Source organism: Diadema setosum, chromosome 17, assembly GCF_964275005.1.
Source record: "Diadema setosum chromosome 17, eeDiaSeto1, whole genome shotgun sequence".
In the NCBI taxonomy this organism is placed as follows: Eukaryota; Metazoa; Echinodermata; class Echinoidea; order Diadematoida; family Diadematidae; genus Diadema; species Diadema setosum.
Genome location: NC_092701.1, coordinates 9,383,489 through 9,411,081, shown reverse-complemented (window position 1 = coordinate 9,411,081; position 27,593 = coordinate 9,383,489). Strand labels below are relative to the sequence as shown.

At 39.8% G+C, this 27,593-nt stretch overlaps 1 protein-coding gene across 1 annotated transcript in view; it reads left to right on the top strand.

The window, feature by feature from the left end:
* Nucleotides 1-26,904, top strand: part of LOC140241153 (uncharacterized) — a 34,806-nt gene extending 7,902 nt beyond the window's left edge. The window contains exons 6-25 of the mRNA XM_072320912.1: nt 1,577-1,721; nt 2,268-2,405; nt 3,306-3,455; nt 8,688-8,802; nt 10,069-10,154; nt 10,913-10,953; nt 13,762-13,962; nt 14,888-14,962; nt 16,279-16,402; nt 17,700-17,928; nt 18,804-18,981; nt 19,968-20,029; nt 20,776-20,908; nt 21,740-21,840; nt 22,568-22,667; nt 23,557-23,710; nt 24,565-24,631; nt 25,243-25,410; nt 26,095-26,266; nt 26,716-26,904. Coding sequence (XP_072177013.1) covers nt 1,577-1,721; nt 2,268-2,405; nt 3,306-3,455; nt 8,688-8,802; nt 10,069-10,154; nt 10,913-10,953; nt 13,762-13,962; nt 14,888-14,962; nt 16,279-16,402; nt 17,700-17,928; nt 18,804-18,981; nt 19,968-20,029; nt 20,776-20,908; nt 21,740-21,840; nt 22,568-22,667; nt 23,557-23,710; nt 24,565-24,631; nt 25,243-25,410; nt 26,095-26,266; nt 26,716-26,904 — 2,628 coding nt within the window. The remainder of the gene's footprint in view (nt 1-1,576; nt 1,722-2,267; nt 2,406-3,305; nt 3,456-8,687; nt 8,803-10,068; nt 10,155-10,912; nt 10,954-13,761; nt 13,963-14,887; nt 14,963-16,278; nt 16,403-17,699; nt 17,929-18,803; nt 18,982-19,967; nt 20,030-20,775; nt 20,909-21,739; nt 21,841-22,567; nt 22,668-23,556; nt 23,711-24,564; nt 24,632-25,242; nt 25,411-26,094; nt 26,267-26,715) is intronic.
* The last annotated feature ends 689 nt before the right edge of the window (nt 26,905-27,593 follow it).

The following is a 27,593-nucleotide window of genomic DNA, read 5'->3' as shown; positions in this document are numbered from 1 at the left end:
ATTTGTATGATATTAATATTGTAAAGTTACTGGTGATAGTATCAAAGATCAGTGATGGCAAGAGCAGCGGTACTTACATATTATATGTGAGTGAAATAAATTATGGGGGAGTATGGTCTTAGCTGAGAATTGGTGAAAATGTTTTTTTTTTTTTTAATTTATTCAAGATTTCATGCGTGTTCACAAAATAGGAATGCATACAAATGTACGCAAGTACATCTCATATAGCCAAGACAGAATATATACAATAAGTATACATTGATAAGAAGTAGTTACAGGATAGTATACAACTTCACTAAGAGAGCTACATTATTCAAGGTAACGAACACGCAAAGGAATTGCAACATAAGCTTAAAGCTTGAAAATCGTTGCAACCCCCGTGAACACAATCTATATGCTTGCAAATAGTTTAAATGATACTTGATAGGAGTTGGGGGTATTTACAAAGAGAGCATGGGAACATGAGGGGGAAAGAAGAAATGCATGTGTGGTGCCTATTTGTCCTGTCGGATATTGACAAGAGAGAGCAAGAAAAAGTTTAAAGTGTCAAGTCATTATAAGCAAATTATACTGAATAAATTGATTGAATTTCTCAGAAATCCCATTCAAATGTCGATTTCAGGGGAAATATACTGTATGATCACAGCAAGTTTAATAGTTAATAGTATCCAGGAGTTCAGCGTGAAACTGATGATAGCTGATAATTAAACTAATCATCGCTGTATGACGAATACACTAAGATACTTTTTTTTTTTTTTGCAGTGGCAAAGTGTACATAATTTTCCCGTTTCGTTATCATTCATATAATTTGTGTTTTACTTTATGATTTTGTCCTTTTTTCAAATTGTTGAAAAGCAATATTGTGAAATCTATCACTTTGCATTATACGTTTCTGTTGTTGGCTGAAATAAAGTATCAATTGAATAAGTATAACTTAAATAATTTTTAAAAAAAAAAGAAATTGAAAATATCACTCGGCTGGAAAGGAAGAGAGTCTGCTTAAATACAGTCCCCTCGCTTAGAAACTAAAGTTGAAGATAGGAATTTAGAGGAAAAGATGATCATAAAATTAGGACATAAATTTGATTGACGTCAAACAAAATAAATACCAGAGAAATGCATCTCTGTTTAGAGGTGACCTGTAGACGTTATCTCCGCTTGAGCGCAATCTGTTATTGGGATGCACTTTGAGAACACTTCCAATGCATGATTTTTGAGAGAACGGCACCGGTCTCGGTGGCCTGGAGCCGACGGCTTCGTAGGAGATAGTTCCACAAAAAACAAACAAACAAAGGGAATACATAAGGCCGCGGCGCTCTCGCTAATACTTATATATATTCTCTAAATTAAACATCATTGTATTCATGAATTAAGGGACAGTGTAGTGAAATGCTGTAACATCGCCGAATGCAATTTATTGCATCAGCATACTCACTATCAGGAAACCGAATTCTCTTTCAATAGACTTAAAATCAGATTTATTGTACATCGTGATTCCAATCGAGAAATTTGTCCAGCCTTTGCCTTTGATAACTCTCCATCCATTTGATGTTCCGTCCGCTCTCTCTGTGTGCAGCAATTCTTCGACGCCATTACAGGCCAGTGGGTCGGTGCGGCTTCGGGGAACAACTTGTTGCTGAAAAAATCCCACGGAAATTTGGAGAACGCCATCCACGTCGAGCACCCGTCCTCTCGCTTCAGTCTAGACACAAACTTAGGTGGTAAGTTAGATTTTCCCCCCATTTTCCCCCTCCCAGCGAACGTACTGTGGTTTGGTGGATGAGGCAATGGACTCTTTGTAAGGATACCATGGGTTCGAATCTAGTCCATTCCTCTAATAGACAGTGTCATTTTACCCAAGCTCGAGATGATATTGTAGAAAGTGTGCTGACATGACAATTCTAGAGTATTATTGACCTGGCTCTATAGAAGAGAGTGCTTCAGACTAATGATGCAACTCTCTGAAGATAGGATCATTATCATTATCATTTACGTTTTATTTGCAATTTTGTGATGTAATCAGAGGGATGTCAAGTAAAATTGGCGTCAAACAGTCGATTTTATTGATTTGGCATGATCAATTTCATAAATCGATTATATCAATCTGTTAATATAATCCTGTCAACTTTCTTTCTTCTACTAATTTATATTATATATATATATATATATATATATATATATACATATATATATATATATATATATATATATATATATATATATATGTATACCCATCTACCTACCCATCTCCTTGTTTAATGAATAAGACGATACAGTTATCTCAGACACGTGTGAGGATGGCTCGTGCTACTCAGATGGTACCACGGTGTCCTTTTGGGTCAACCTGCCCCCTTCGGACGAGAATTCTACAGGAGACCGTTTCACCTGTCTCGTCAGAACTGCGGGTATGAAAAAAAAATACAGAAGCTGTTATATCAATAAAATAAAAAAAAAAACTAAAAAGAAAAAAATACAGAAGCTGTTGTGGCTCCATAGAAATAACCACTGATGCACAATGTATTTTGAGGTCTTTAGGTTCGAGTCACTTTGACAACAGATATATAACGCCCTTTTGCAATTCGCGTTTCGTCATTGCCTATGCCTGATATTCTTCAAGGCTGAGGAAACAGACAATCTGATAATTTCTGTGGTCCCAATCAGCGTTGTTATCGCAGTTCTGAGTATGATAAGATATTTATTATCATCAGTAGGCCTGCTGTTAGCATTTTAATGACAATATATCATCATTTGTCATGTTTACTTTGGATATTATTACCGTTACTACCGTATCATCATTGTATTATCATAAGGGTGGTGATAATAATAACTCAGCCGGTAGCGCGTCTTCCTCCAGATCCAAGGGTACCGGGTTCGATTCCCGAGTCTCACTGAGCAATGTTGTGTGTAGCATTCCGTCCCCTCTAGTAAGAGGCAAAACACTCTGTCCCTCGAATAGGACATTAATGGAGGTCACGTGTGTGACTTATACCCATGACCCACGCAAGTAAAAGATCCCACTTCATTCATTCATCGCTAAGAGCAGGGTGCCAACCTTGTTCCCCAACCCACCCGCACAAGAAAATGATGCCAACCCCTCATGGTTCGTCACACCATGGACCTACAATACTGTAGGTCCATGGTCCCAGGTGACTATAGCAATAGTTAGAAAACGGTAACCAGGCACAATGTGCCATACGCTTGAATAAATTGTGTTATTATCATTATTTTTAGAACTATTATATTGGTATCATTGATATTATTACTAACATTAACATCATCATCATTGTTAAAACCAAATGGAGCAGAGGAGGTCGAATACACCAACTACTCTTTCTGCCAGTACGCCGAGAACGACGCCATAATGACCACGGGCTCGCAGACCTGGTCGCTGTTTCAGGACATCGTCGATAACGAAGTAACAACGTGGGCGTTTGTCGTCGCATCGTGGGTGAACGGTAGTTCATAAACAACTATACTGAAATGCCTCACTACTCCATGATAAAATGAGCCTTGAATGTTCTATCTTCTTTATTTTGTGACCAAAAATTCATTGGACTGACACAGTCAAGGCAATCGGATGTTAAAAAGAAAGAAAAAAAGTTTTCACAGTTACGGAGTCAATTTGGTTTCTTGTAAACCATCAAATGCGACGCTCTTTAAGTGATACAACGAAATCCAGTACACAATTCACATTGTAAAAAGATGAATAGACCATTGCCATTATCCATTGTATGTTACAGACGTTCAGTATGTGTGTCTTTGACTAACCCCATTACCCATTACCCTTCAGTGGCGGATCCAGAGGGGCGCACCGGGTGCGCTCCCCCTCTTTTTTTGTTGTTAAAACAAAAGAAATAAAAAGAAAAAATGGGATGAAACCCAGAAAGTAGCACCAGAAATATCGTTGTCCCCCCCCCCCCCCCTTTAAGGAATTCCTAGATCCGTCCCAGCCCTTTGTTTGGTGTTAGAGACGTTCGGTGATAATGGGTGTGTTTTTGGCTAAACTCCATTATCCTTTATCCGTTTTATGGTAGAGACATCTCATGGGCGTTTCTTTGAATAACCCCATTATCCAATACCCTTTGTTTGGTATAAGAGACGTTCCGTTAAAATATAGGTGTGTCTTTAGTTAATACTTCATTACCCTTTATCCGCTGTATGGTATAAGAAACGTTCCGGGGGTGTGTCTTATTTGACTAACCCAATTACCCATTTACCTTTGTTTGGTACATGTATATGAGAGACGTTCCGTGATAATATGGGTGTTTCTTAGGCTAAACTCCATTAGCTTTTATCCGTCTTATGGTATATATAAGTAATTTCTTATAAAGCGCTATGTCCAGTTACAAACTACTCAAAGCGCTTTCTGCTCTCTCTTAAGAAAATAGAAAAGGTACAAATAAATAGTACATTACAATACAGTGCCATACCATACAAAACAATAAAATACAATGACAACGCCTAACAGAAGAAGAAAAACACATACACACACACACACACAAAAAAAAAAAAAAGAACCCTAATCATATGATTGAGCAAAAAGATATGCCTTGACATGTCGTTGAAAAGTATCTAGGCTGTGTATGTTACGAACATTATCCGGAAGTTTATTCCAAAGTGAAGGAGCCAAATAGAGGAAGGCGCGATCCCCGTAGGTTGTCCGAGTTTTGGGAACATGTAGCACCGTCGAAGACAAAGAACGTAGGCTGTAAGCTGACTGCTTTACTGTAACCAAGTCCTGAAGATACTTCGGAGCAATGCCATGTAATGCCTTGAAAACAAGGGTAAGAATCTTGTACTCAATCCTCTTCTTGACTGGAAGCCAGTGGTACTGTCTTAGTATTGGGGTGATGTGAACATTCTTCCTCACACGAGCTAGAACACGGGCGGCACTGTTCTGTACTCTTTGGAGGCGACAGATAGAAGAGTTAGGCAGACCAGCTAATAGTGCATTACAATAGTCAATGCGTGACGATACTAGGGCGTGAATAACCTTGACTGCATCAGATTCAGACAAGAATCTGCGAATTCTTGCAATGTTCCTCAGATGGTAGTTGGCACTCTTACAGGCACTTGTGATGTGGTCATTCATATTCAATCTGTTGTCTAGGATCACTCCAAGGTCACGAACTGATTCCAAGAGCGACAGATTCTGGCCATTCAGGGATATGTGGTCCATCTCAAACACAGAGTGTTGGTGTCGGGAACCAATCAGGATCACATCAGTTTTGTCATTATTAAGTTTCAGGAAATTGCCACTCATCCAGTCCTGCATTGCCGCCAAGCAATCCTGAATTTGCCGACAACAGACCTGATCGGTTATTCCTGGCTTGAAGGCAACATAGAGCTGCGTGTCGTCAGCATAGAGATGATAGCTCAGGCCAAAACGTCTTGCTATGTCACCAAGAGGAGAAGTATACATGGTAAAGAGGATAGGTCCCAGCACGGAGCCCTGCGGGACACCACATTCGATGTAGCACTGCTTTGATGAAGAATCCAACAGAGTAACTACTTGGGATCTCAAAGTCAGGTAAGAGTGGAACCATTTGAGAACGTTTCCAGAGATTCCAAAACGATGCGACATTCTCATCAGCAGCAAATCGTGGTCCACAGTATCGAACGCTGCGGATAGATCTAAGAGGACAAGGAGTACCATCTGTTTCTTGTCGAGGGCTAGGAGGATATCATTCGTCACTTTGACAAGAGCAGTTTCCACACTGTGCCCTGGTTGATATGCGGACTGCAGGTTCTCGAACAGATCATTTCCCTGGAGGTACTTGCACAAGAAATTTCCAACAACTTTCTCAAGAACTTTGGAGACAAACTGTAGTTGCGAAATCGGTCTATAGTTGTCGAGAGAGTCAGGATCAAGAGTAGTCTTCTTAAGCAGGGGCGTGACATGAGCACGCTTGAAGATGTCTGGGACAATGCCAGTTGCAAGGGAAGAGTTAATGATCTTGGCGATGATGTCTGCAAATCTCTCCGGGGCCGCTTTTACCATCCACGTTGGAACAGGATCAAGGGCACACGACTTGCAGGGCGAGCTTTTGATGATTTTGGAAACCTCGACTGATGATACGAGTTGGAAGGAGAGCCATGTAGAGGAAGGAGGGTGGGAAGTTTCATGAGCTGTTCCACTGGCAGAGAAGTTGGATAGCACATTGCGGATGTTGGATATCTTCTCATGAAAGAAGTCACTAAACATGTTGGCAAGATCTGCTTCACTATCATAGATGGTAGGTAACCTGTTTGATTTTGATCTTCCTAGGAGCTCATTAACCAGACGAAACAGAAGCTTTTGATCACCGTCACAGTCCTTTATCTTCTGCTTGATATGATGTTTCTTGGCTTCAGATGCCATATCAGTGAAGATATTTCGTTGCTTTGTAAACTCTTTGCGATCCACAGGGAGTCCTGATTTACGCCAGCGTCTTTCTGCCCTCCTTACATGCTGTTTCTGTTGCCGCAAGCCACCTGTGTACCACGGCACTGGCTCCCGTTCAGGTACACGTACAGTTTTCATTGGGGCATGCTTGTCCAAAGTACATTTGATTGTGGCATTATAACAGTCGGCAAGATCATTAGCATCAGCTTTGTCCCAAAAATCCTTCTGATTCAGAGCTGTTTCAATATCGTCGAGGAAGGAAGGAATGTCAACTGAGCGCAGTTTACGAAATTTCTTGTCACATTTCTTGTGCGAAGACTCCTCAAGTCTACAGCAGAAATGAACAGCTGCATGGTCAGAGATAAACGATCCGATCGAAACGTCCTTTGGATCCAGGAACTCATAAGAACACTTGATTATAATGAGATCCAGGATATGATCTGCCATGTGAGTTGACTGATTTACGAGCTGAATACAGTTGCAGTCATTCAAAAGATTGGCGAACTGGGCAGCTTCCGGATTGTCCAGATTATCCATGTGAATGTTGAAGTCCCCCATAATGATGAAATTATCCTGCCTAGTGACCAGATCTTCCAGATAAGGGGTGAAATCAGTTAGGAACTGATGCCTGGAGAGTCCATTCTGCGTAGAGGGTGGAGGTCTATAGACTGCGACCAGAAGCGTTGACAAACTAGCAGCCCTAAGATCGAACTCGGCACATTCAAAGCTTTCACATTTCTGAGGAGGTCGCAGCTTGATGCTTATGTGACTTTTAGCTACAATACCAAGACCACCACCACGACCATTTCTGGGCACTGAGATGAAGCTGTAGCCATCAGGGTCTGGAAGTAACTGTCGAGGGGTGACTTCGTCTCCATCCGTCAGCCAGGTTTCAGTAATTACTAAAACATCAATGTCATGATCGAGGAGAAATGTTTGAATGAGAGCAGCTTTGTTGCAAACTGAACGTGCATTTAGAACAGCGCATTTTGCAATGGCAAGAGGCTGAGCATTCACTGATCTACCCCGATTTATATCTTTAGGAGGTATATTTTCTCCACTTGTTGATGCTGCGTGTCTCTGTTTTCGTCTCCCACCCCTTACACCTCGATGTCTCCTAATCCGCTTCCATCTTCCCCTTTTTTTGAGTGAAGACAAGGGAAGTGTCTGAACATCAAACGTGAAATGATCTCCATCCTTATTCAGTAAACAAGATATTCGGCTTGGGTCCGGATTGAGACGGAGAAGAAAGTCACGATCATATACAATATGGCTTCCCATCGATGTGTGGTAACTTGTAGTTACATAATGTATAACAGAGAGCTGCTTCACGGATGCAGTCAGTACATGGTTCACACAGTACAGCTGCTGATTGACAGAGAGAAGCAGAGCCAAGATCCAGACAATGGGAAGAATGGGGGATAAACTGATTAAGTCCATGTTGCTGAAGTCACTGCAGCACTAGTGAAAGAACAGGTCCCATTCATGACGAGGATGAGTGAACTTGGATAATGTCCATATACATGCACAGTGAAGGCTGACACTCAGCTAGTATGGCTACTGCAAGCCTGAAGCCAAGAAGGTCAGAAGTTGTTCTGACTGATAAGTCCACAGAAACATGAAACCAATCGTCGAAAAATGTCTAGCAAGTTCCATGTGCCACAACAAAGAGACTGATAGCAATTCTACTCCAGCAACTCTAGTAGAAACAGGTAGAATACCATGATCTTGGAGAGAGCAGACAAGGGGGCAGCCTGTTAGGCGCCACTTTTGTTTGGTAGAGATGTTCCGGGAGTGTCTCTGACTACAGTAACCCCATTACCCATTACAGTTGTTTGGTATAAGGGACTTTCCGTGATAAATGTGGGCTTGTCTTTGGCTAATACTCCATTACCCTTTATCCGTTGTATGGTATAAGAGACGTAACGGGTGTGTGTCTTTGACTAAGCTTCATCTGCCTTCATCCCTTTTATGGTAGAGACATTGCGTGGGTGTGTCTATGACTATTCAAACCCCATTACCCATTACCTTTTGTTTGGTGTAAGAGACGTTCCGTGATAACATGGGTGTGTCTTTGGCTAATACTCCATTACCTTTTATCCGTTGTATGGTATAAGAGACGTAACGGGTGTGTGTCTTTGACTGAGCTTCATCTGCCTTCATCCCTTTTATGGTAGAGACATTGCGTGGGTGTGTCTATGACTAACCCCATTACCCATTACCTTTTGTTTGGTATAAGTGATAACATGGGTGTGTCTTTGGCTAATACTCCATTATACCTTTTATCCGTTTTATGGTATAGAGACGTTCCGGGGGTGTGTCTGGCCGCGAGAGATGCAGTGCTACGTTTGTCATTCCTTCCCCATCTGCCGGGGCTGCATGGACGAGGTACACCGCACTCGGCTCCATTTCGGCTGGTAAGGGAAGGCACCAAAAAGTTGACTGACGGTGCTTCCTGATTATCTTAAATCTCCAGTTTTAAAGGACAAGTTCACCTTCATGTACATGTGGATTGAGTGAATGCAACAATATTAGTAGAACACATCAGTGAAAGTTTGAGGAAAATCCGACAATCCGTTCAAAAGTTATGAATTTTTAAAGTATCTGCGCAATTACTGCTAGATGAGAAGACTACTACAGTGTATGATGTCACATGCGTGCAACGATATAATGAAAATAAAAAGAGAATTTCACAAAATCTTACTTTTTGAATAAAGTACACATTTCTTGGACTTGTTCACTGATGTATGTTAAGGATAATATCATTCCCCTTGCCTTCTGAAAGAGAGAAGTCGAGTGTTCTTTTGTTATGCGAGAAAAGTGAAAACAAGGTGAATTTTCTTTATACTTTCTTTGTACCGTTGTACTCATGTGACATCACAAGCTATAGTAGTCTTCTCATCCAGCCATGACTGAGCAGAAACTTTAAAAATTCATAACTTTTGAACGGATTGTCGGATTTTCCTCAAACTCTCACTGATAGTGTTCTACTAATATTGCTGCATTCACTCAACCCACATGTCTATGGAGGTGAACTTGTCCTTTAAGCAGTATCGTTATCATCACCACATTTGAAATGTTCTTCTTCCTCTTCGTCTGTTTTCGCTTTCTTAATTCTGCTTCGCTCTGATTCTTCTCCTACCCTCCCTGTTATCATCGTCACCGTTACCATTTCTATTATACTCCCTCCTACCACTATATACTATATTGCTACTCTTTCTCCCTTTCCTTTATTTTTTTCCTCTTTCATTCTTTTTTTTTTTACCATCACCGACATTTTAACCATTACTGTCGACAGTAAATTTAGTTTTCATGTGATGTAGTGTGTAAAAACGATAGGTAAGAGGCAATGCGTGGCCATTTACAAACATAGCATCTGTAAGCATAGGTGCATCTTTTTTATAATCAAATACAATTCCTACACCCTCAAACCCAAATACCTCTTTGCTCATACCGGATATGGCTTATGGCCTCAGAGACTTTATAGGGCTATCTCTTTGTATGGCGCACTTTAGGCTATGACAGACGCATCTGTATTGTGTTCAATTGATATTCAAGTAAAATTGACAGTTCTAACAGTGGTCGCGCTATACTACTCTCGATGACTGTTAGACACGATTTGCATTACAGCAGTAACAGTTCTTACGTTCACATTTCACCCAAATCCAACTGTGGTTGTACAGGGCCAGAGCGACGTTCGATGAGTTTGCTGTCTGGCACCGTCCGTTGGAAGACTCCGAGATCATTCACCTCTTCAATCAAACCGAACGTAAAAGATCCCACAATGCAACGCATCAATGCCTCTTTGAAATTTTTCTAAACTGACTCTGTCTTCGAACTGTCAAATAAATAGATGTATGCAGTAGATCCGAAACCTTGTAACAAGTTCTTGTTTCCTTACAGAAGATTTTTTTTCATAACCCATGGCAATTTGTCTGAATATTAATTCCAGCTGTTGTGCCACAGTGGTTTCATGCTTATTTTTTTTTTTTTTTTACTATTACTTTTAAGGCCGTGTGAGCGTATGTCCCATCTCCCGCCAAAACAAAAAGATAATCCCGGAGGAGCAGAATTACAGAATAGCAAAATCAACCTTTTACACTGAATTGAATCAAGATTTTTCTCCGTCGAAGGTGTAAGTCAGCCGTGATAGATGAAGATGTTTTCAAAAGTGAGGTGCTGTATTGAACCATGCAGAAACAATAAAATAATTAAAATACAATAAAATACAATACATTGCAAAGAGGACAAAGCGATTACAAATATATCTGGAGCCTGTTTCATTAAGATTGAGCGTGAGTTCCGATTAATCGCAAATTGCGTTTCATTAACAACTTTGCAATTGATCGCACGTAACACTCAGTCTACTGAAATAATCATGCTTGCAATCAAGAGTAAGTCTCTTTATGAAACAGGACTTACGCTCAATATTGAACTTACACAAGTTACGCTCAATAAATCAAGCGTAAGATCAATCGCAGCTCATTTCAAATGACCTTTAATATCTTCCGTTCCCATGGTAACAAGCGCGTCTCATCCTTGGAAGCCTGAATGACGTCTTGTCACTTGTGAGTATTTCATAAAATTCAGGAAGAATCTTTGCTTTGATATGGAAACTAACTTTTTCCACAGTTTCTCATTGTAACTTTTCGCAGCAGTTTTTCCCTGTTATGATACAGAATGGTTTGATTTACTTGATCATCTTTGCTTTAATCTGGAAACTCTGTAACTTGTTCTTCAGTTTATTATCATAACTTTTCGCAACAGCTTTCTCTTTTATGATATCAAATGGTTTGATTTACTTGATAATATTTGCTTTAATCTCTAAACTCTATAACTTGTTCCTCAGTTTCTCATCGTAACTTTTCGCAGCAGCTTTTCCATGTTATGATACAGAATGGTTTGATTTACTTGATAATCTTTGCTTTAATCTGGAAACGCTGTAACTTGTTCTTCAGTTCAGCTATTTTCCCTGTTATGACATGAAATGGTTTGATTTACTTGATCACCTTTGCTTTAATCTGGAAACTTTGTAACATGTTCTTAAGTTTATTATCGTAACTTTTCGCAGCAGCTTTTCCCTGTTATGATACAGAATGCTTTGATTTACTTGATCATCTTTGCTTTAATCTGGAAACTCTGTAACTTGTTCTTCAGTTTATTATCATAACTTTTCGCAACAGCTTTTCCCTTTTATGATATCAAATGGTTTGATTTACTTGATAATCTTTGCTGTAATATGTAAACTCTATAACTTGTTCCTCAGTTTCTCATCGAAACTTTTCGCAGCAGGTTTTCCCTGTTATGACGTCGAATGACTTGGTTTACTCGATTGACTGACTTTTTATTTTCTTCATACGTCATCTTGTAGGACATTGGACACAAATAGTAAAATAAGGAATTCCCTTAATGACGTTAGATTTTCTCGCAGAAATTAGTGTTCGTACAATAGGCTTATTCCTGAACTCGTTTTTTTTTTATCTTGCTTGTTTGTTTCTTTGGTTTTTTTTTTTTTAGTAAGTTTTCTGTTTGTTTGTTCTGTGTGTGTGTTTGTTTGTTTGTTTGTTTGTTTGTTTGGTTTGTATTGTTCACATACTGTCGCATGCGCTTCACATAAAACCGTTCATGAACAGTTTACGACATTTACAAATGAGCAAGCTACCGCCAACTGAGTGTAAGTCAATGAGACAATGAGAATAAAGTTAATTAGTGCCTGGCATATTTAGGGCACAGCTACATTTGTCACTGACTCCGAACCATCGGGAACCTTAATATTGACTGCATACCGTGGTCTTCTGTTATCCTCTAAGCCACAGCAGCTCATGCAATGAAGGATCTAAAAAAATATGAAACTGACACGAATCTATGAGAGCTAGTGTAAATGTTTCATATTAACCACTGATCACCTTATATAGGTGTAAGCTCCATTATACCGTATGTCCCACCCCCCCCCCCAAAAAAAAAAAAAAAAAAAAACACAACAACGGGACCCTCCACAATTATAACTCGGAAAATAGAGAATCAGTCCAAATACCATTTCAGGGTATGAAACTATAACTCATTACCCACGTTTTACGGAAAAATCCATCCGATTTGCTTCAGTGGTCAAAGAGAAATGAGGAGTTTTGTAGAGCATATCAGGAATCCCTCCAAGTTTTGTCCATTGTGTTCACACATTATGCAGTTCCAAAAGCATCCAAGTGCCTAACTTGGAAGAATCAGGCCCATGACATGCGCTACAATGATCCACATATCTCTGTGACCACTCACCCAAATTAAATGTTGTTTTCTGCATAATATAGCTAAGATGTTATATTTCAAGACCCTGAAGTAGCATTTAGACGGTTAAATCATATTGGAAGTTATCAATACGAAAACCGATTGTATTTTTTTTTTTGGGGGGGGGGACATACTGTATAGCTACATTTTTTTTTCAGCTTTCATATGACTTTTATCTGTGTTTCTGACATTTCTGGCATATAATTGACAATGTTTGCATTGCTCCAGGTAAGTTCCATGGAATGGTCAATGGTCTTTAATTAGATATATCTTTTTCATAAGATTTTTTGAACTGTTTCACTGTTTCATTTCCTATGTAAATACATAAGCGCTGAATACTCCAATGTTACATTAAATTAAATCTATAGGTAGGCCTACTGCTTTAGACTCTATCGCTGATATAAGCTATTTTCTCACTACCCTTTAGGCAGTTGGTTCAACGATAGCTGCTACCCTAAATCCCAATCTTTTGCTTCCGCTGCAGCAACCTCTACTCTTATAATTGTTTTGGATATAAACTCCAAATTTTATTGTCCAAGAATGGAAATTCTTTTTGCCCAATTGATCGTGGGCCCGGCAGCCACTGAGCAGCGCCAGATCGACGTTGCTCTAACCTTTTCAACTGTTGAACGGCAAACAAGGTAGCAGCAACTCCCATCTTTTAACGTCTTTTGGTATGACGCGGCCGGGGTTTGAACCCACGACCTCCCGATTGTGAGGGCAGCCGCTCTACTCACTGAGCCAACACGTGTGCCAATATTGCTAGATCTCCTCTGTTGTTACTCTATAAAATCTACAGCAGTATACGGAGGATTTTGATTATGCTACGATTTCATACGTACATTCACTTTCGTACATACACACACATTCATACGTACATACATACAAACATCTCTCTACCTCTGACACTTTTACCTGCTACCGATCATCACAAACACACATGCCTACATGCATTCATTTTTCATGAATTGTACACGTACACTAAGCATCTGGTCCACCCCTCCAATACGGCACAGACCATTTACACTACCATTACGTTTATCCTACCAAAGCAATACTAATACATTTCCATTGCTCTGTTCGACATCGTTGTCCAGCTCGACGAGCTCCAATCCAGAGGCACCCTGACTCCGGACGAGACCAAGGTCATTCTCGACAGCAGCCTCCGTTTCGTCCAGACAAACAATTCGCTGACATCGGCCGACGAGCTCCAAGCCGTCAGCCGGCTGGTGGTCGGTACGATCGGTCAGGCCAGAAACAACAACTCCGAGGTGGACATCCTTCTCGAGAATCTGCAGGTGAGCCATCAACGACGGCGACAGCCAAGCCTATATCTTTTGATTCGCTCATGGCTTCGAAGGGTTAGCCTGGAGTCACGCTGTCCCGAAATTGGCAGAGGATCCATACGAATATGGAATGTTCAATTCGCGCTAGGGTAAACGTGATGGTTGAAGGCTGATCAAAGGCGAAAGCAAATACGACCTTCTGTTGGCAGCCTGAGAAGTTCCACCATCGGTTATGCGATGGGTTTAAGCAGTAGGGTTGTCCTGAAGGGACATCACAAATCGTGAATATCGGCGCCGATGTCCCTTCAGGACCACCATGAAGAATCCTTTGGGAATAACTCGATGTTTATACGTATATGTTTATCAGAGCCGAATTACAACATTTCTTATATCGTGTGTTCATCTTTGCTCAACTTTGGCACAGTGTGTCGCCTGCGTCAGTGCGTTGTTCACGAGAAAATCGGAAACCCCTTCAACGGGAAAACAGCCTATATGGGAGGAAAAACTAGTCTCCCCTGATCATTCCCGGCTAAAGCGAGGATCACTGTACGGCTATCAAGCCATCAGCCACCTTCGTGACAGTTTTTTTTTTTTTCTGTCTTCGTACACGCTGTCAGTTAAGAGAGTCTACCGAATAAATTGTGTTGACTTTTTTTTTTTACTCTTTCCTCTCATTGTCATTCGTTATCACCAAAATCGTTGATTTTTGTCATAACTTTACGAAGTATAGTGTATCATTAATGAAATTGGAAATATTATCATGCGTGGTATTCTTCTTGTCGCAGTTCATTCTATGCTTCTTCTGGGAGTTAACTTTTCCTTGAAGATCGACCGTTATTCTGTCAACATGAATGTAAAGTAACAGAAATGAAATGATGAAATGAAATGGCTGTTCTTCTTATTGTTTGTTTGATTTTTATTTTTCTGTCTGACACAGACCGCTTTGGATATAGTGAGCGAACTCACTGACAGCACGCACAAGAAACTATGGACACTAACAACAAGTGATACGGTGAGGATGGTATAAAAATTCACACAGGTATGGTATTACCGGACAGCATGTTTATTCCGGACGCGCAACTCTGCGTAATAATGACATTTAATCCCTGCGGGACTTCGAATACTAGCCTCACAGAGCGTTGAATTGAATGAACCGAAATAGCCGAAATTGCGACATAAGAATGTACAAACGCTAAGAAATTCACATATCACCTCAGATTTAAAAGAAGATGTCGATTTATCACACGATTTTATTGCGTAAATTGATCGAAATGTTCATGTTACACCTTTTAACATACAATACGAAATTTGAGCCTCATTTGCCGATTTTTTTCTTTGTCGTCAGCTCGGTACGAATGTGTATACGTTGAATCGTGGGTGTAAATTTTGATTCAAAAGACGTCGATTATTCCATTTGCGAAAGTCATGTCCGGAATCATGAAGTAATTTTACACCGCGCTAAGATACAACTTTTTGTAGAGGCGTTAACTTGAAGTCTATTTTTTTTTTTAAATTGGAGTAAAAAATTTACATAATTGTGCAAAATTCGTACTTTTTAAGACTTGGGAAATAACCAGTGTTATTTCTTGCCAAAATTTCATCCTTTAATTACGGAATTCAGAGCCAGAAACAAAACAACAAAAAACAAACTTCTGATGATGCAATCCACTCTCCCATATATACTAGCATCTTATCTACGCTAGCCCATCCGTTGTTTGATGATTACTGATTAATTCCATAAATTGTTAAGCCGGATTTTTTGTCCCCATGACAACGAGTTAAAGTGCCTAACCAAGTAGAAGAAAAAAGAAAAGTCGTTTGTGCCCGCGCGCACATGCTTTAAAATGGACATCTCATTGAAGCCTGGTGGCGACTCCATAATAGTCTCCCTGGTCGCGGAGACGTCTCCGCGACGTCTCCATAGCAATGGCAAAGTCGCGGAGACTATCAAATTTTGTCCGTGAGGTCTGCGAGACGTCTCCGCTAACCTTTCGGAGACCCATCTGCGACGTCATGGAAACGTCTCGGCGACGTCTCGGCAACTTGCAGGCGAGAAGATTATCTTCTTGTTTGAAATTACCTTCTTGGTGAGAGCGCAAACCATTTTAAGTCTTTGGAGTCGCAAAAGTCCTTGGGAAAGACTCCGAGAACTGACTAGTGATATACTTAGTTCTTGAAAAAATAAAATTGTCTTATGGATAGTAATAATTTATGTCTAAGGAAGTAATGCTGATTCTCGGTGTCACTATGAAATGTTTTACTGTCTATCTTAAAATTTCAGCCATGCGTATTTCATTGCGTCATTTTATCTTAATCACTGTTAATCAGAATGAGGTTCCTTGCCCATGCGAGCTCACGACTGGAATCGGAGAGTACGCGGAGAGTATCGCGAAGGCTCTGCATCAACTGAACGAGACCATGACTACAACACTCGTACTGGCTGATAGAGCAGGTAGGAGTCTTCAGTGAGATAGACACAGGTCAATATACAATGTACGGGTATCATACATTCATCTGCTTATCCCTCCCCCCCCCCCCTCTTCTTTCTCTTTCTCTGCGTATCAAAAAAAAAAAAGGTAATCAAATTTTGGAGGGCTACCATTTCTTAATTGTCAGCTATGGAGAGCACAATGTAGGTTGTGAGGAAAGAGGAACTCTTCTTCTTTCCATTGGTACCTAATTATGTTGGCAAATGTCATGTATGACTGAGCCCATGAACTTCAAAGACAACAATGACAAATTGCCCTTTTTTCCAAGTTTGAGTGTCACATGAAGGAACAATGAATGTCTCACTGAATGGATGAGATCTGTCAATGAAAGTGTTCAAATAAACAGGCCAGCCTGTGAGAATTCACGTTTGTGTTGAGTATATTTTGAAATGTATAGTATATAAGGTTAGCTAAGTTTAGTGTGATTTTATACCTAGGTTGATTTTATTTATACGTTGTTGTCATTGACTGTGTAGATCCTGAAGAAGGGCTTTTTGCCCGAAAGCTTGATGATTAAAGGGGTGCTACCCAATACCAGCCACGTCTATATGTGCAAGATTTGCTGTCAATATATATATATATATATATACATATATATATATATATATATATATATAAAGACGATGAAGACAAACAAGTTGACATAATGCATTAGAATCCAACTTCATTTATTTGTAAACCAAATTTTCGACCCTTGAACGGATCTTCCTCAGGGTAACAGTGATATTTGTATTTGAAGCTCAGCACAGAAAAATATTTTTCTGTGCTGAGCTTCAAATACAAATATCACTGTTACCCTGAGGAAGATCCGTGCAAGGGTCGAAAATTTGGTTTACAAATAAATGAAGTTGGATTCTAATGCATTATGTCAACTTGTTTGTCTTCATCGTCTTCATGCTCTTATTCCAACACGCGGATAATAATACCATTATATATATATATATATATATATATATATATATTATGTATATTACACTCAAAAAAAAAAAGCTGCATCGCTTCGGCGATCCCTCGCATTTATTCCAAAGTTGATTGACATCCTTTTGGTTTATGTCAGGTTAATGTGTGTGTGTGGCACACATACACACTCTATAGCTTCTGACCACACAAGCAAAGAGAATTAGGGTTATGTATAATATACATATATATGTATATATATATATACATTATATATATATATATATATATATATATATATATATATATATATATATATATATATATATGTATGTATATATACGGGAATTTTTACAATTTCAGCCGCACAGATCACATCGGTGGCTTACATTGAACCCGAGGATGTTTATGGCGACGGCGAAAACCAGTCGTTAGTCATTACGATCCAGTCTGTGTCGGCGCTGACGGACTCGAGCCCCGATGCCAGCCCTTCCGTAACCGTCTCCGTCCCGCTCACCGTGCTCGACGATCAAAACGCGTCTCTGGTTGTTGTCGTCATCTATGATCACGTCTACGATATCTTTCCCAGCAGGTGAGTGTCCTCTGGGTTTGTCACAAACTCATCTACGGTTTGCGGATAAAGTAGAAAGCGCATCAGGGCAATTGCCCCCGAGGATAATTATCCCCGGCTAAATACTGGTTAGTGATAAGCTTAGAGTAAAGATTAAGGTTAGGGTTAGGGTTGAATTTGGGTAAGGATCAGGATGAGGTTCGGGATAAGGACCAGGGTTAGGGTCAGGGGAATGTCTGGGGTAATTGTCCAGGGGGTAATTGTCCTAGAACAGGAGAGAGTCTAGAGCTTTTTGGCTCGGCTGTATAGTAGTGCAAGATTCACTTTTTGCTAAGATTACTCAGATCCAAGGTCATAGGTCATACTTCATGGACTCGTACGTAACCACGGTGTCATCCACATTTTTGAACAAGTGAATGATAACATACATCTATAGTATATAGGTGCGGGGTCATTATTCCTCAAATAAATTCACCATAGTTTATGATATTCTGTAAAGCACTGTGAAACAACTTATAGTTTGTAAGAGTACTATTGTATTATAATGTGTCTATATTGTATTAGATTTTCATTATTTCATAAAGGATGGCATGATGTGTTTTACAGACGTGCAAATTTGGATTCGAATTCAGGACCGTCTGTTTAAGAATGTGATTAAAAAACGCAAACTAATAATGGGATTGGTAATTGTTTTGAGTATAATTTATCAATGTGCAGTTGACATCTAATTTAAATGCATCACACGAATTCTTGTCCCTGTTACCATGATGTAATGACTACGACTCTTGCATACGTTCATTGTATTGAAGCTAATGTGGAAATAAGACGAATTGACACAAACCGCGTATATCGACGGACGAGAAAAATGGCTGTCATTTTCATTTATCTCGGGGCAGAGAAAACTCGACAGTGCTGTTGAAGGAAGATGGAAGTTTCGTACCTGTCGAGGATGGCTCGACTTCGTTTATATCGAGCGCCGTCATAGACGTCAAGTTTATTCCATCGCCCGATCCCGACCGACCGTTCGATCCCCCGATCACTCTTACCTTCGAGTTGGGCTCCGAACAGGTCAAGGTAAAACTGTCGCTGATGTATAACACGATATATTATCGACATTATGGCTTGTGCAGGCGTTGGTGAACAACGAATGATAAAAAATTGGCTGACTTCAATCATGCTCACATAGATCTACACGCCTTTTTCCTTTTATTTCTGTCGTGAAATTCCATCGCGACCCCGGTAGTTTGAAGACACCAATAATGTTAGGAATCGATAGTTATAAATCATATATCGCTTGCAATGATCGTGGACAGTCCTTCCGTTGGAGCTCGGTTTAATGTTGCTGCTTGAGAGACAACATTGGCGCTGAAATTGGAACCATCGTCGATGGCCTAATGTCAAGTCAATCACAGTCTTTTCAAATAGAGGGCTCTGATGTCAGAAAGCAGGGTAGCGCTTGGAAAAATCGAGTTGGTCTAGCTCTTCAGTCTTAATTATATGTTTCAGTTTCAAATTCAGTTTTTCATATTTCTCTTATCAGGTTTCATAAAACATGATAGCAGACATTCTTCTTGCTTCGTCAATAATATTATGAATATGAAACTTGATGATGTAAAAAACATCATGACGTCTGTTAGGGTGCGTTTACATCGAGCACGGTAACGGCAATGGTAATGTGTTTGTTTGTTTGTGTGTTTTGGGGGGTTTTTTTGGAACGGAATCATGTCTGGTTCTTAAAAAAAAAAAAATCATTTATTCGGTGCGAAGTCACTCAAAATGTTATTCTTACGTCAAAATCAAGGGCAACAAAGTCACCAAATGAAGATTAATTTTGTAACAAAATTATGGGGAAGCGCATGCATGATATTGTAACAGAACCCGACATGGTTCCTTCTGGCGCACCATAGCAAAAATAACCGGACCATTGCCGTTATACCGTGCTCAGCGTAGACGGGCCTTAAAAAATAGTTTTGCGAGAAGAAAAAACAAACAAGTACAGGCAGATAGGGGAGTCTGCTGCTGTTAACTATGTGTCCCTATCTTTACACATCATGGAGGAGGCACAGGAAAACAACGAAATTCTAGACCGCATTTGCGTCTACTGGGATCTCTCCTACAATGGGTAAGTCCTTCAGATTGTTTCAGACATCTCTTCGCGAAACTTCGTTTAATTTCTGTCCATTTTTATTTTTATTTTTGGCTCTATAAATCTCTTGTACCGAGGCCTTGTTCTTTTTTCTCCCTTTCTGTTTGCAATGTAAATGTGAGTCGAATGTAACAAAAAGTAGAACTAGTAATGAAAGATAAAGCGCATTAACATAACCTTTTCAGTTAAATATACATCTGTATTCTTAATTTCATAACATGTGCAGACTAGAGAATAAGCAATGAAGAAGATCGAGGTGAAAAGAGAAATCATTTAAAGGATATGTAATGCTTGTTTTTAGAAGTAGGCCTACCAGATGATGTCGCTATGCTTCGTGGAAAAAAAAAATCTTTGAAATAAAGAAAGTCTAATTGTTCGCGTCGATTGTATGATTTGTGGCAAGTACTACTTTTTAGTGGGCCCTCAGTTTGTTTGTTTGTTTTTCTTAGAACATGCAAGTAGATCATGTAACACATTTGGTGTGAAACTATGTCTACATGCTTTCAATTTGTCAGTTGCCTTTAATATTCATCCTACAGTAAACCAGTATTTACTCAAGATCATTTTAGGATTTTCTTATCATCATGTTCTGCTGAACTTTGCTGAAGAAATCTGAAAATACGATGACTCAAATCTACTTGAATTGAAATAATATCAGCGTGATAATGTGCGCCAATCTGATTGGTGGAAAATTTGATGATCTTTGCTCATTGGTCAACCAGAACGAACGGCACCACGCGTGGGCTGTGGTCGACTCGAGGCTGCCATCGAGTGAGCTACAACGATACACATGTCACGTGCTCCTGCACCCACCTGACACATTTCGCCGTCCTGATGACGAGGGAACCCTCTGACGTAATGTCTCCATAGCAACAAATCATAAGCCCGCTTTGTAAAGTATCAATATCACTGATCGATACATGATACATAAGCATGTTTTCGTTTTGTGGTTTTGTTTTGTTGATTTTGTCTTCGCATTGCCAATTTCAGTGAGAAAAGCACAGAATCTATTAAAGCGTTGTATTTATGCCGTGCGTGTATCTCAAATCATGACTTTCTATAGAAAGATTTTGTCAAGCAGCAATAAAGCTTCTGCTTCTTCCCCACATCCCCCTCCCCCGGGGGAAGGGAGGCATATCGTATGGTATCCCTGTATAATAACAGTGTGCATTCTCACATCAAACAATGAGTGTTGAATAAATCCCACGTGTAACCGACGATTATATGTAATGATGAAATGCGATGAATTTTGGAGAAAAAAAAATGCAAACATCAAATTCGGCTTCAGAATGACGCATCCTATCATACTCTTTATTTACGGCAATGAAAGGGGCTGTCACGTGATCATACAGTGGATGAGTTCATAGTGAGAACTGCAACTCATCGTCTCAAAAGGTATTGCCCATATCAACACATCAATCCAAAAGTTTATTTTGCCATATTTCTTACAACTGTTATTAGGCCTGTTTTCTAACTACAATGTGTACAATGTGTTCTGTTCTTTTTGAGACATTTCTTCGCGATATGAAAATTAATTACAGGGAATAAGTTTACCATCCGGGAACGTTTGTCTAAAAAAAAAAATGCTAGAAGAGTAGAACGTGTTGGAAAATCCCCTCCATCACTTGAAATTGTTAATGTGACTGAATTTGCATGTTGTGTTGTTCTTTTTCCAAATGATTACAGCTTGGCGGTCATGCAAAGGCTTTGGAAATTTTGTCTAACATCGGATGCGCACTGTCTGTGAGTGGCTCGGGTGGTACAGTAGCCGCCATTTTACTGCTTAGGTATGTATCGATACGTTCGGCACATCGGTCAATCAATAGTAACGACACACCTCCTCTTTAAAAAAAAAAAAAAAAGAAGAAGAAGAAGCAAATTTAAAGCCACCACACATTATACGACTTTCCGTCGCATGACTGACCGACTTTGGATCCGAAATAAATCACAATAGCCTCAGAATAAACACGCGTATTCATTTCAGATCCAAAGTCGGTCAGTCGTGCGACCGAAAGTTGTATGGTGTGCGGTGTCCTTAATACGCGCGAAATGTGCTCTCTTTCAAAAGACACACTCCACGATCCGATTGCCTACTATGATGGCAATGCAAAAAAAAAAAAAAAAAAAGTGACCAACGAAAAGTTTGGAGGAACGATGTTTTCACCTTCATGCAAAGCGTTTTTCCCTTTGCGCATGATGGAAACTTTTCTTTGATAAATGCCCCACATCTCCGGAATATTTTCGTTTAGACACGAGGTTTAATTTAACCTTGCCATTTGGGTAGGAAAAGGCACCGCGACTGACTATCATTAAGCCAGTCTATGTTGGATGAGTTTCGAAGCCACTGATAAATAATAAGGTAATATCAGATACAAATCAAGAATTTGATGATTGCTGCTTTGCCCGATGATCTGTCGCCACACACTTCATTTTCCTCACAAGCGGAGCAAGCATGTATGTTGTGACAGCTCGTTTTGGCTCACATCGTACTCCCTCCCTACCCCTCGTCCACAGGATGACCACTGACCGCGTGCTGATCCACTGCAACCTCGCCACGTCCATGTTCATGGCTCAGCTGCTGTTCCTTAGTCAAGGGTCCATCCCACCGGGCACGGTCAGTTCTGGCACGATGCCACCATTTTCATCACTACTTAATAACAATTATTTCTACTGGAAAGTAATAGGAGAAACATAGCATAGTCACCCAGGTGATCAATAATAGTCAGCAAACGGTAACAACCAGGCACATTGTGCCATACGCATGAGTGAATGAAGTAATGGTGGCAGTTGTAGTGGTAGTAGTAGTAGTAGTAGTAATGGCGATAGTAGTAGTAGTTGTGGTAGTGGTAGTAGTAATTAGTGTGAGATTGTGAAATATAGGATTGGCATCATAATTCAATTTCAATTTCAATTCATTTATTTTCATACTTTTCATTATGAATATTACATCAGAAAAGATAATACTAGTTCTTTTACCTTGTAAACAATGTACACTTGTACATGGTAAAAACACAGCAATTGTAATGATGGGGTTTAACACAGAGAAGTATGACGGGACCTACATGAAAGCAAGCTTGTTTGGCTGTAAGCCCCGAGTAATCAGTGTTATTAACATAACATGCAATAAACATTAAAATAATGTGGGAAGCCGCGACAACTGCTCCCTCCAAACAAAACAATTATTTCCTGCAAGAATGTCATATAACGATAACAGACACGCCGACGAAATTATTCTCTTCCGACTTCTCAGGAATCAGATCTCGTAGTAACGAGCTAAAAGACAAGATAATCTGTCGTCTTTTAGAAAGCAGAACTAAACAGCTGGAACAAAAGACAAACATAAGCTTTTCAGTCATTTACTTTAAAATCAAAGTTCGCAATTTTCACCTGTATTGTGGTTTAGCTCAGAGAAGTCGCCGTCAAACTTCTGACCATTCGTCAGGCAACCACAATATCGGTTAAATCGAGACTCAGCTAGCAGTGTCGTCTGCTCTCATTTTCAGGTGGGCTGCAAAGTGATGGCGGGAACGATGTACTTCTTCTTCATGGCGTCGTTTTGTTGGATGATGATCGAAGGATTGCAGCTTTATACACAGGTGGTCGTAGTCTTTAATCAAGAGAGTAGCAAGATGCGTCTGTACCTTGCCGGCGGCTGGGGTAAGGAGACTAAGTCAGCATTCTCTTAAAAAGAGTATTGTATTTATAAGATAATACAAAATAATTAATGAAAGCATGATATTATTCAGAGGGATGAAGATTTAGATGTGAGTTTCTTCAATTTCTCTCCCTCTACAAATGAAATTGATCTCTAAATCTGGTTCCATTTTCCGACATGTTTGTTAATTTACAGATCAGCAATTGCGATCTCAACAAATTTCACTTGTAGAGGGAGACAAATTGAAGAAACTCACACCTGAAAACAATAACTGTTAATGAGTAGTACGCAAAAATCAAAACAGGTTCTGGGTTTGTTTGTTTGTTTGTTTGGGTACTTTTTTTTTTCATTTTTAATGAGAATGCTGGGATGGGGTGGCGCGAAACTGAGCTTACTACTGACGTTACTTCTTCAGTCACTAACATGTACGCTTATGTTATTCCTAAGTACTATACATTCAAAAGAGTTTCATCGATTTTATTTTACAAAATAATACAACAACCTTGCTGAGAGCATTAATAATCTCTTAGCAATATGTGTTGGTGATTATCAAACTATTCTTGTTGTAACTATTTGAAGATTTGGATGTGGTTGCTGACTCCAATTGATCGTGCTTTGAGGTAATATATAAAATCTTTATCCTGTCTTTTCTCGGAATAAGGAATGATAATTTTTTCGTTCAATTCAATTCAATTCAGTTCAATTAATTTTTATTATCTCTTGGTTCTTCATATTGAAGTGTTTTGCATGTATTTTTCAGTTTCAAAATATGAGTAGTAGGCGACTACCAGCACATTGCATAATTAGACAATAATTGACTGAATTATAACTGTCTTTTTGTTTGCTTTCTTTCCAGGAGTACCATTGATCATGACTATTATCGTTGTTGGGTCTACACACAAGACCATCGGAACCCGCCTAGAGTGAGTCTTATGTGACACTTCCCTCAACAAACAACAAACAAAAAACAAACAAACAGGTGGACTGCTGATCAGACACGAATGTTGCCAGTTTCACATCTAACGATGATAACGCTGATCTAAATGATGTCCAAAGATGTCCAATGAGTAGGCCTATGATAACTTTCATCGAGCAGACATATTTCTTCGCAACAAATAAAGCTCTAAATTTTCATGATAATTTTCAGCAGGGTTGGTTTTAATAGCTGATGGAATGAAAATTACAATCAATGTACTCGCACACAGAGAGCAGTGGACTCGCACGCACACAGCGATCGGATCGGAGCAAAGAGGTTCTATATAGAACCTCTTTGGATCGGAGCGATCTACGCTCGCAGTTCGCTGCTCACGCGTTGTGTGTGCGAGTCCACTGCTGTCTGTGTGCGTGTCCTCAATAGCGAGCTGCCTTTGCAAAAGGCTATCATTGGACCAGATTACTACACGGTTGGCGCCAGTCTATAGACCAAAAACAAGGCTCGTGCAACGTAAATCGTAATAAGTACTGCGTGTCCGTACCAAATACTAGTAGGCCTAGCACCAAACCCAGCTTCTATGCTAACTATTTACCCCTGCAGTTCGTGCTGGCTGGATTACTCCGATAACTCCGTCTGGTCCTTCATAGTTCCCGCTCTTCTTATCGTCGTTGTGAATCTGTTCATCCTCTTGCGCGTTACCGTAGTGATTGTTAACCTGAAGAACCACGACCAGCTCAGGCGGGACGAAGCAGCCTACCAGAAACTGAAGTAAGAGACGATATTTTGTCGATATGTCTCATCGCGATACAGGCTGAAGATGCTTCTCATCACTAGATGGATGGACATTATTAATTCATCAGCAACATGATATTAAGGCATTGTAAGGCAGTGGCTTACTTAATCCAGTCAATGCCAGTGCTGCAAGCTTTTGTATCTTTTACTTGAATTCAATTACATTCAAAAGCTATGTATGAAATATTAAATTAACTTGAGTTCCTTTATTGCCTGTTACCATTTTCTGGACTAAAATATCTGTATAAAAATATATTATGAACAGAGTGTTGCCCTGTAGAAAGTTGCTTATTTACACTCGTCTACTGGCAGTAGACAGAAAAACGTAGAGCAAATAATAACAGAGTAGACGACAAAATAATTACGGAAGCAAAAAGAAACTAAACAAAAACATACGAAAGACGGACGCACACCCATACACCATCAGTATCATACATGATAATGTCAGATATGGCTCCCCTGTATAGCCTAATGTATCTAAAACCCAGAATGAAGGTCATGTATTCTCAAAGCATATTTACGAGCACGACGAGAGTAAAGTGGTGTGCGAAATCGGGTTCTCTGTGTATTGGCAGATGTAACAATCTTTACTGTGCATAACATCCTTTAAATTATCTCTGTTTCGCATTATAACTCACTGCCCTACATTACATTCTGTAGATACTCCCTGAAGGCTGCTCTTACAATCTCGCCCCTCATGGGTTCGACCTGGCTGTTCGGCGTCCTCACTCTCGCCGACTCGTCCAATGTCGGCTTCCTATACCTCTTCGTATTGAGCAACTCGATCCAGGGATTGCTAATCTTCATCCTCTACTGTCTCAACAGTCAGGAGGTGAGAACGTATCTGTCTGTTCATCTGGGTGTTTATAATATTATGCACGTGAATACCCAGCGTATGTTATTTGCCCATGTGAATAATATCGCTTTTCATTCTGTGCGTTTCCTGTTTGCCTTTTTACTAGACATAGGTACTGCCTATTGTCTTTTCTCGCACCGAGCCCATCAGGGCCTTTATTAGCATTGTTTTCATTATTGTTGCTATTATCATAGCTATCAATATTATTTTCACTGCTATTGTTTTTATAATTGTTGTTATTATTAAACTACTATCGCTATCATTATTATTGCTGTTATTATTGGTATTACCATTACTATTACCATCTTATATTATTATCATTATTATTACACGTAATTACATTATGTGTTCATATATCAATGTTCTCACATATTACTATCAATATCATCATTGACATCATCATCTCCGTTATTTTCATTCCGGAGGTCCGCGACACCTTCAAGCGCCGCGTGGAGATGTACCGTCTGGGCAGATCAGTTCGCCGCTTCAAGATCCATCCCACCGGGAGTTCCGTGGATACGAATTCGACCATCGAGAAAAGCATGGCGACGCGCGGCATCATCAACACGGTTTCGTCCACTGTTACCACGGAAATGCACACGGGGGGCAACTAAACCCAACGCACAGCATCGCGCGCGAGCGCTACTGTCTACCCTTAACAGTGGACGAGAATTCTTTATCGAGCTGATTCAGCTTACGGTATAATGCTTTTAAAGACGTATGTAGGACTACATGGCACAGAAACACACAATACGGCACGCATTTTTTAGTGTAGAATATCACTTATTTTCAGTCTTGATACTGTAAGCATTTCTAGTAAGAAAAAATGTGAGCATTCAATGCAAAATTTAATGTGTTCTCACACGATTGTATAAGGGTCAATCTATGTGACTTGTAGGGGTTACGGGAAATGGAGAGGACTTGCGAAAATAAAAACAGTCTGTGCATACCTATGCTTGTATGGAATGTAATAACAATGATTGCTTTAAGTCTGTAAGTAGAACTATGTTGAATACCAACTGAAGTGCACATAATACGTTACATATTAACGAAAGATATCAAATTTATCTGTTTTCGCAACCTAGCGTTTCTTTCAGACAGTTTGGAAAACTATGCAGGAATCATGCATGTTGTGCTTTTTGGGGGTCAAACTTAGGGCATACAATCATGTAGATAACCAGCACTGTTAACAGCACAGCACTAAACATGCACGATCTATAATTGACGGGAAACAGAAAAATATGTTTTCTTTTCTGTCGTTATACAAACTATCAGATATATATGGATTAAATCATTGTTTAGC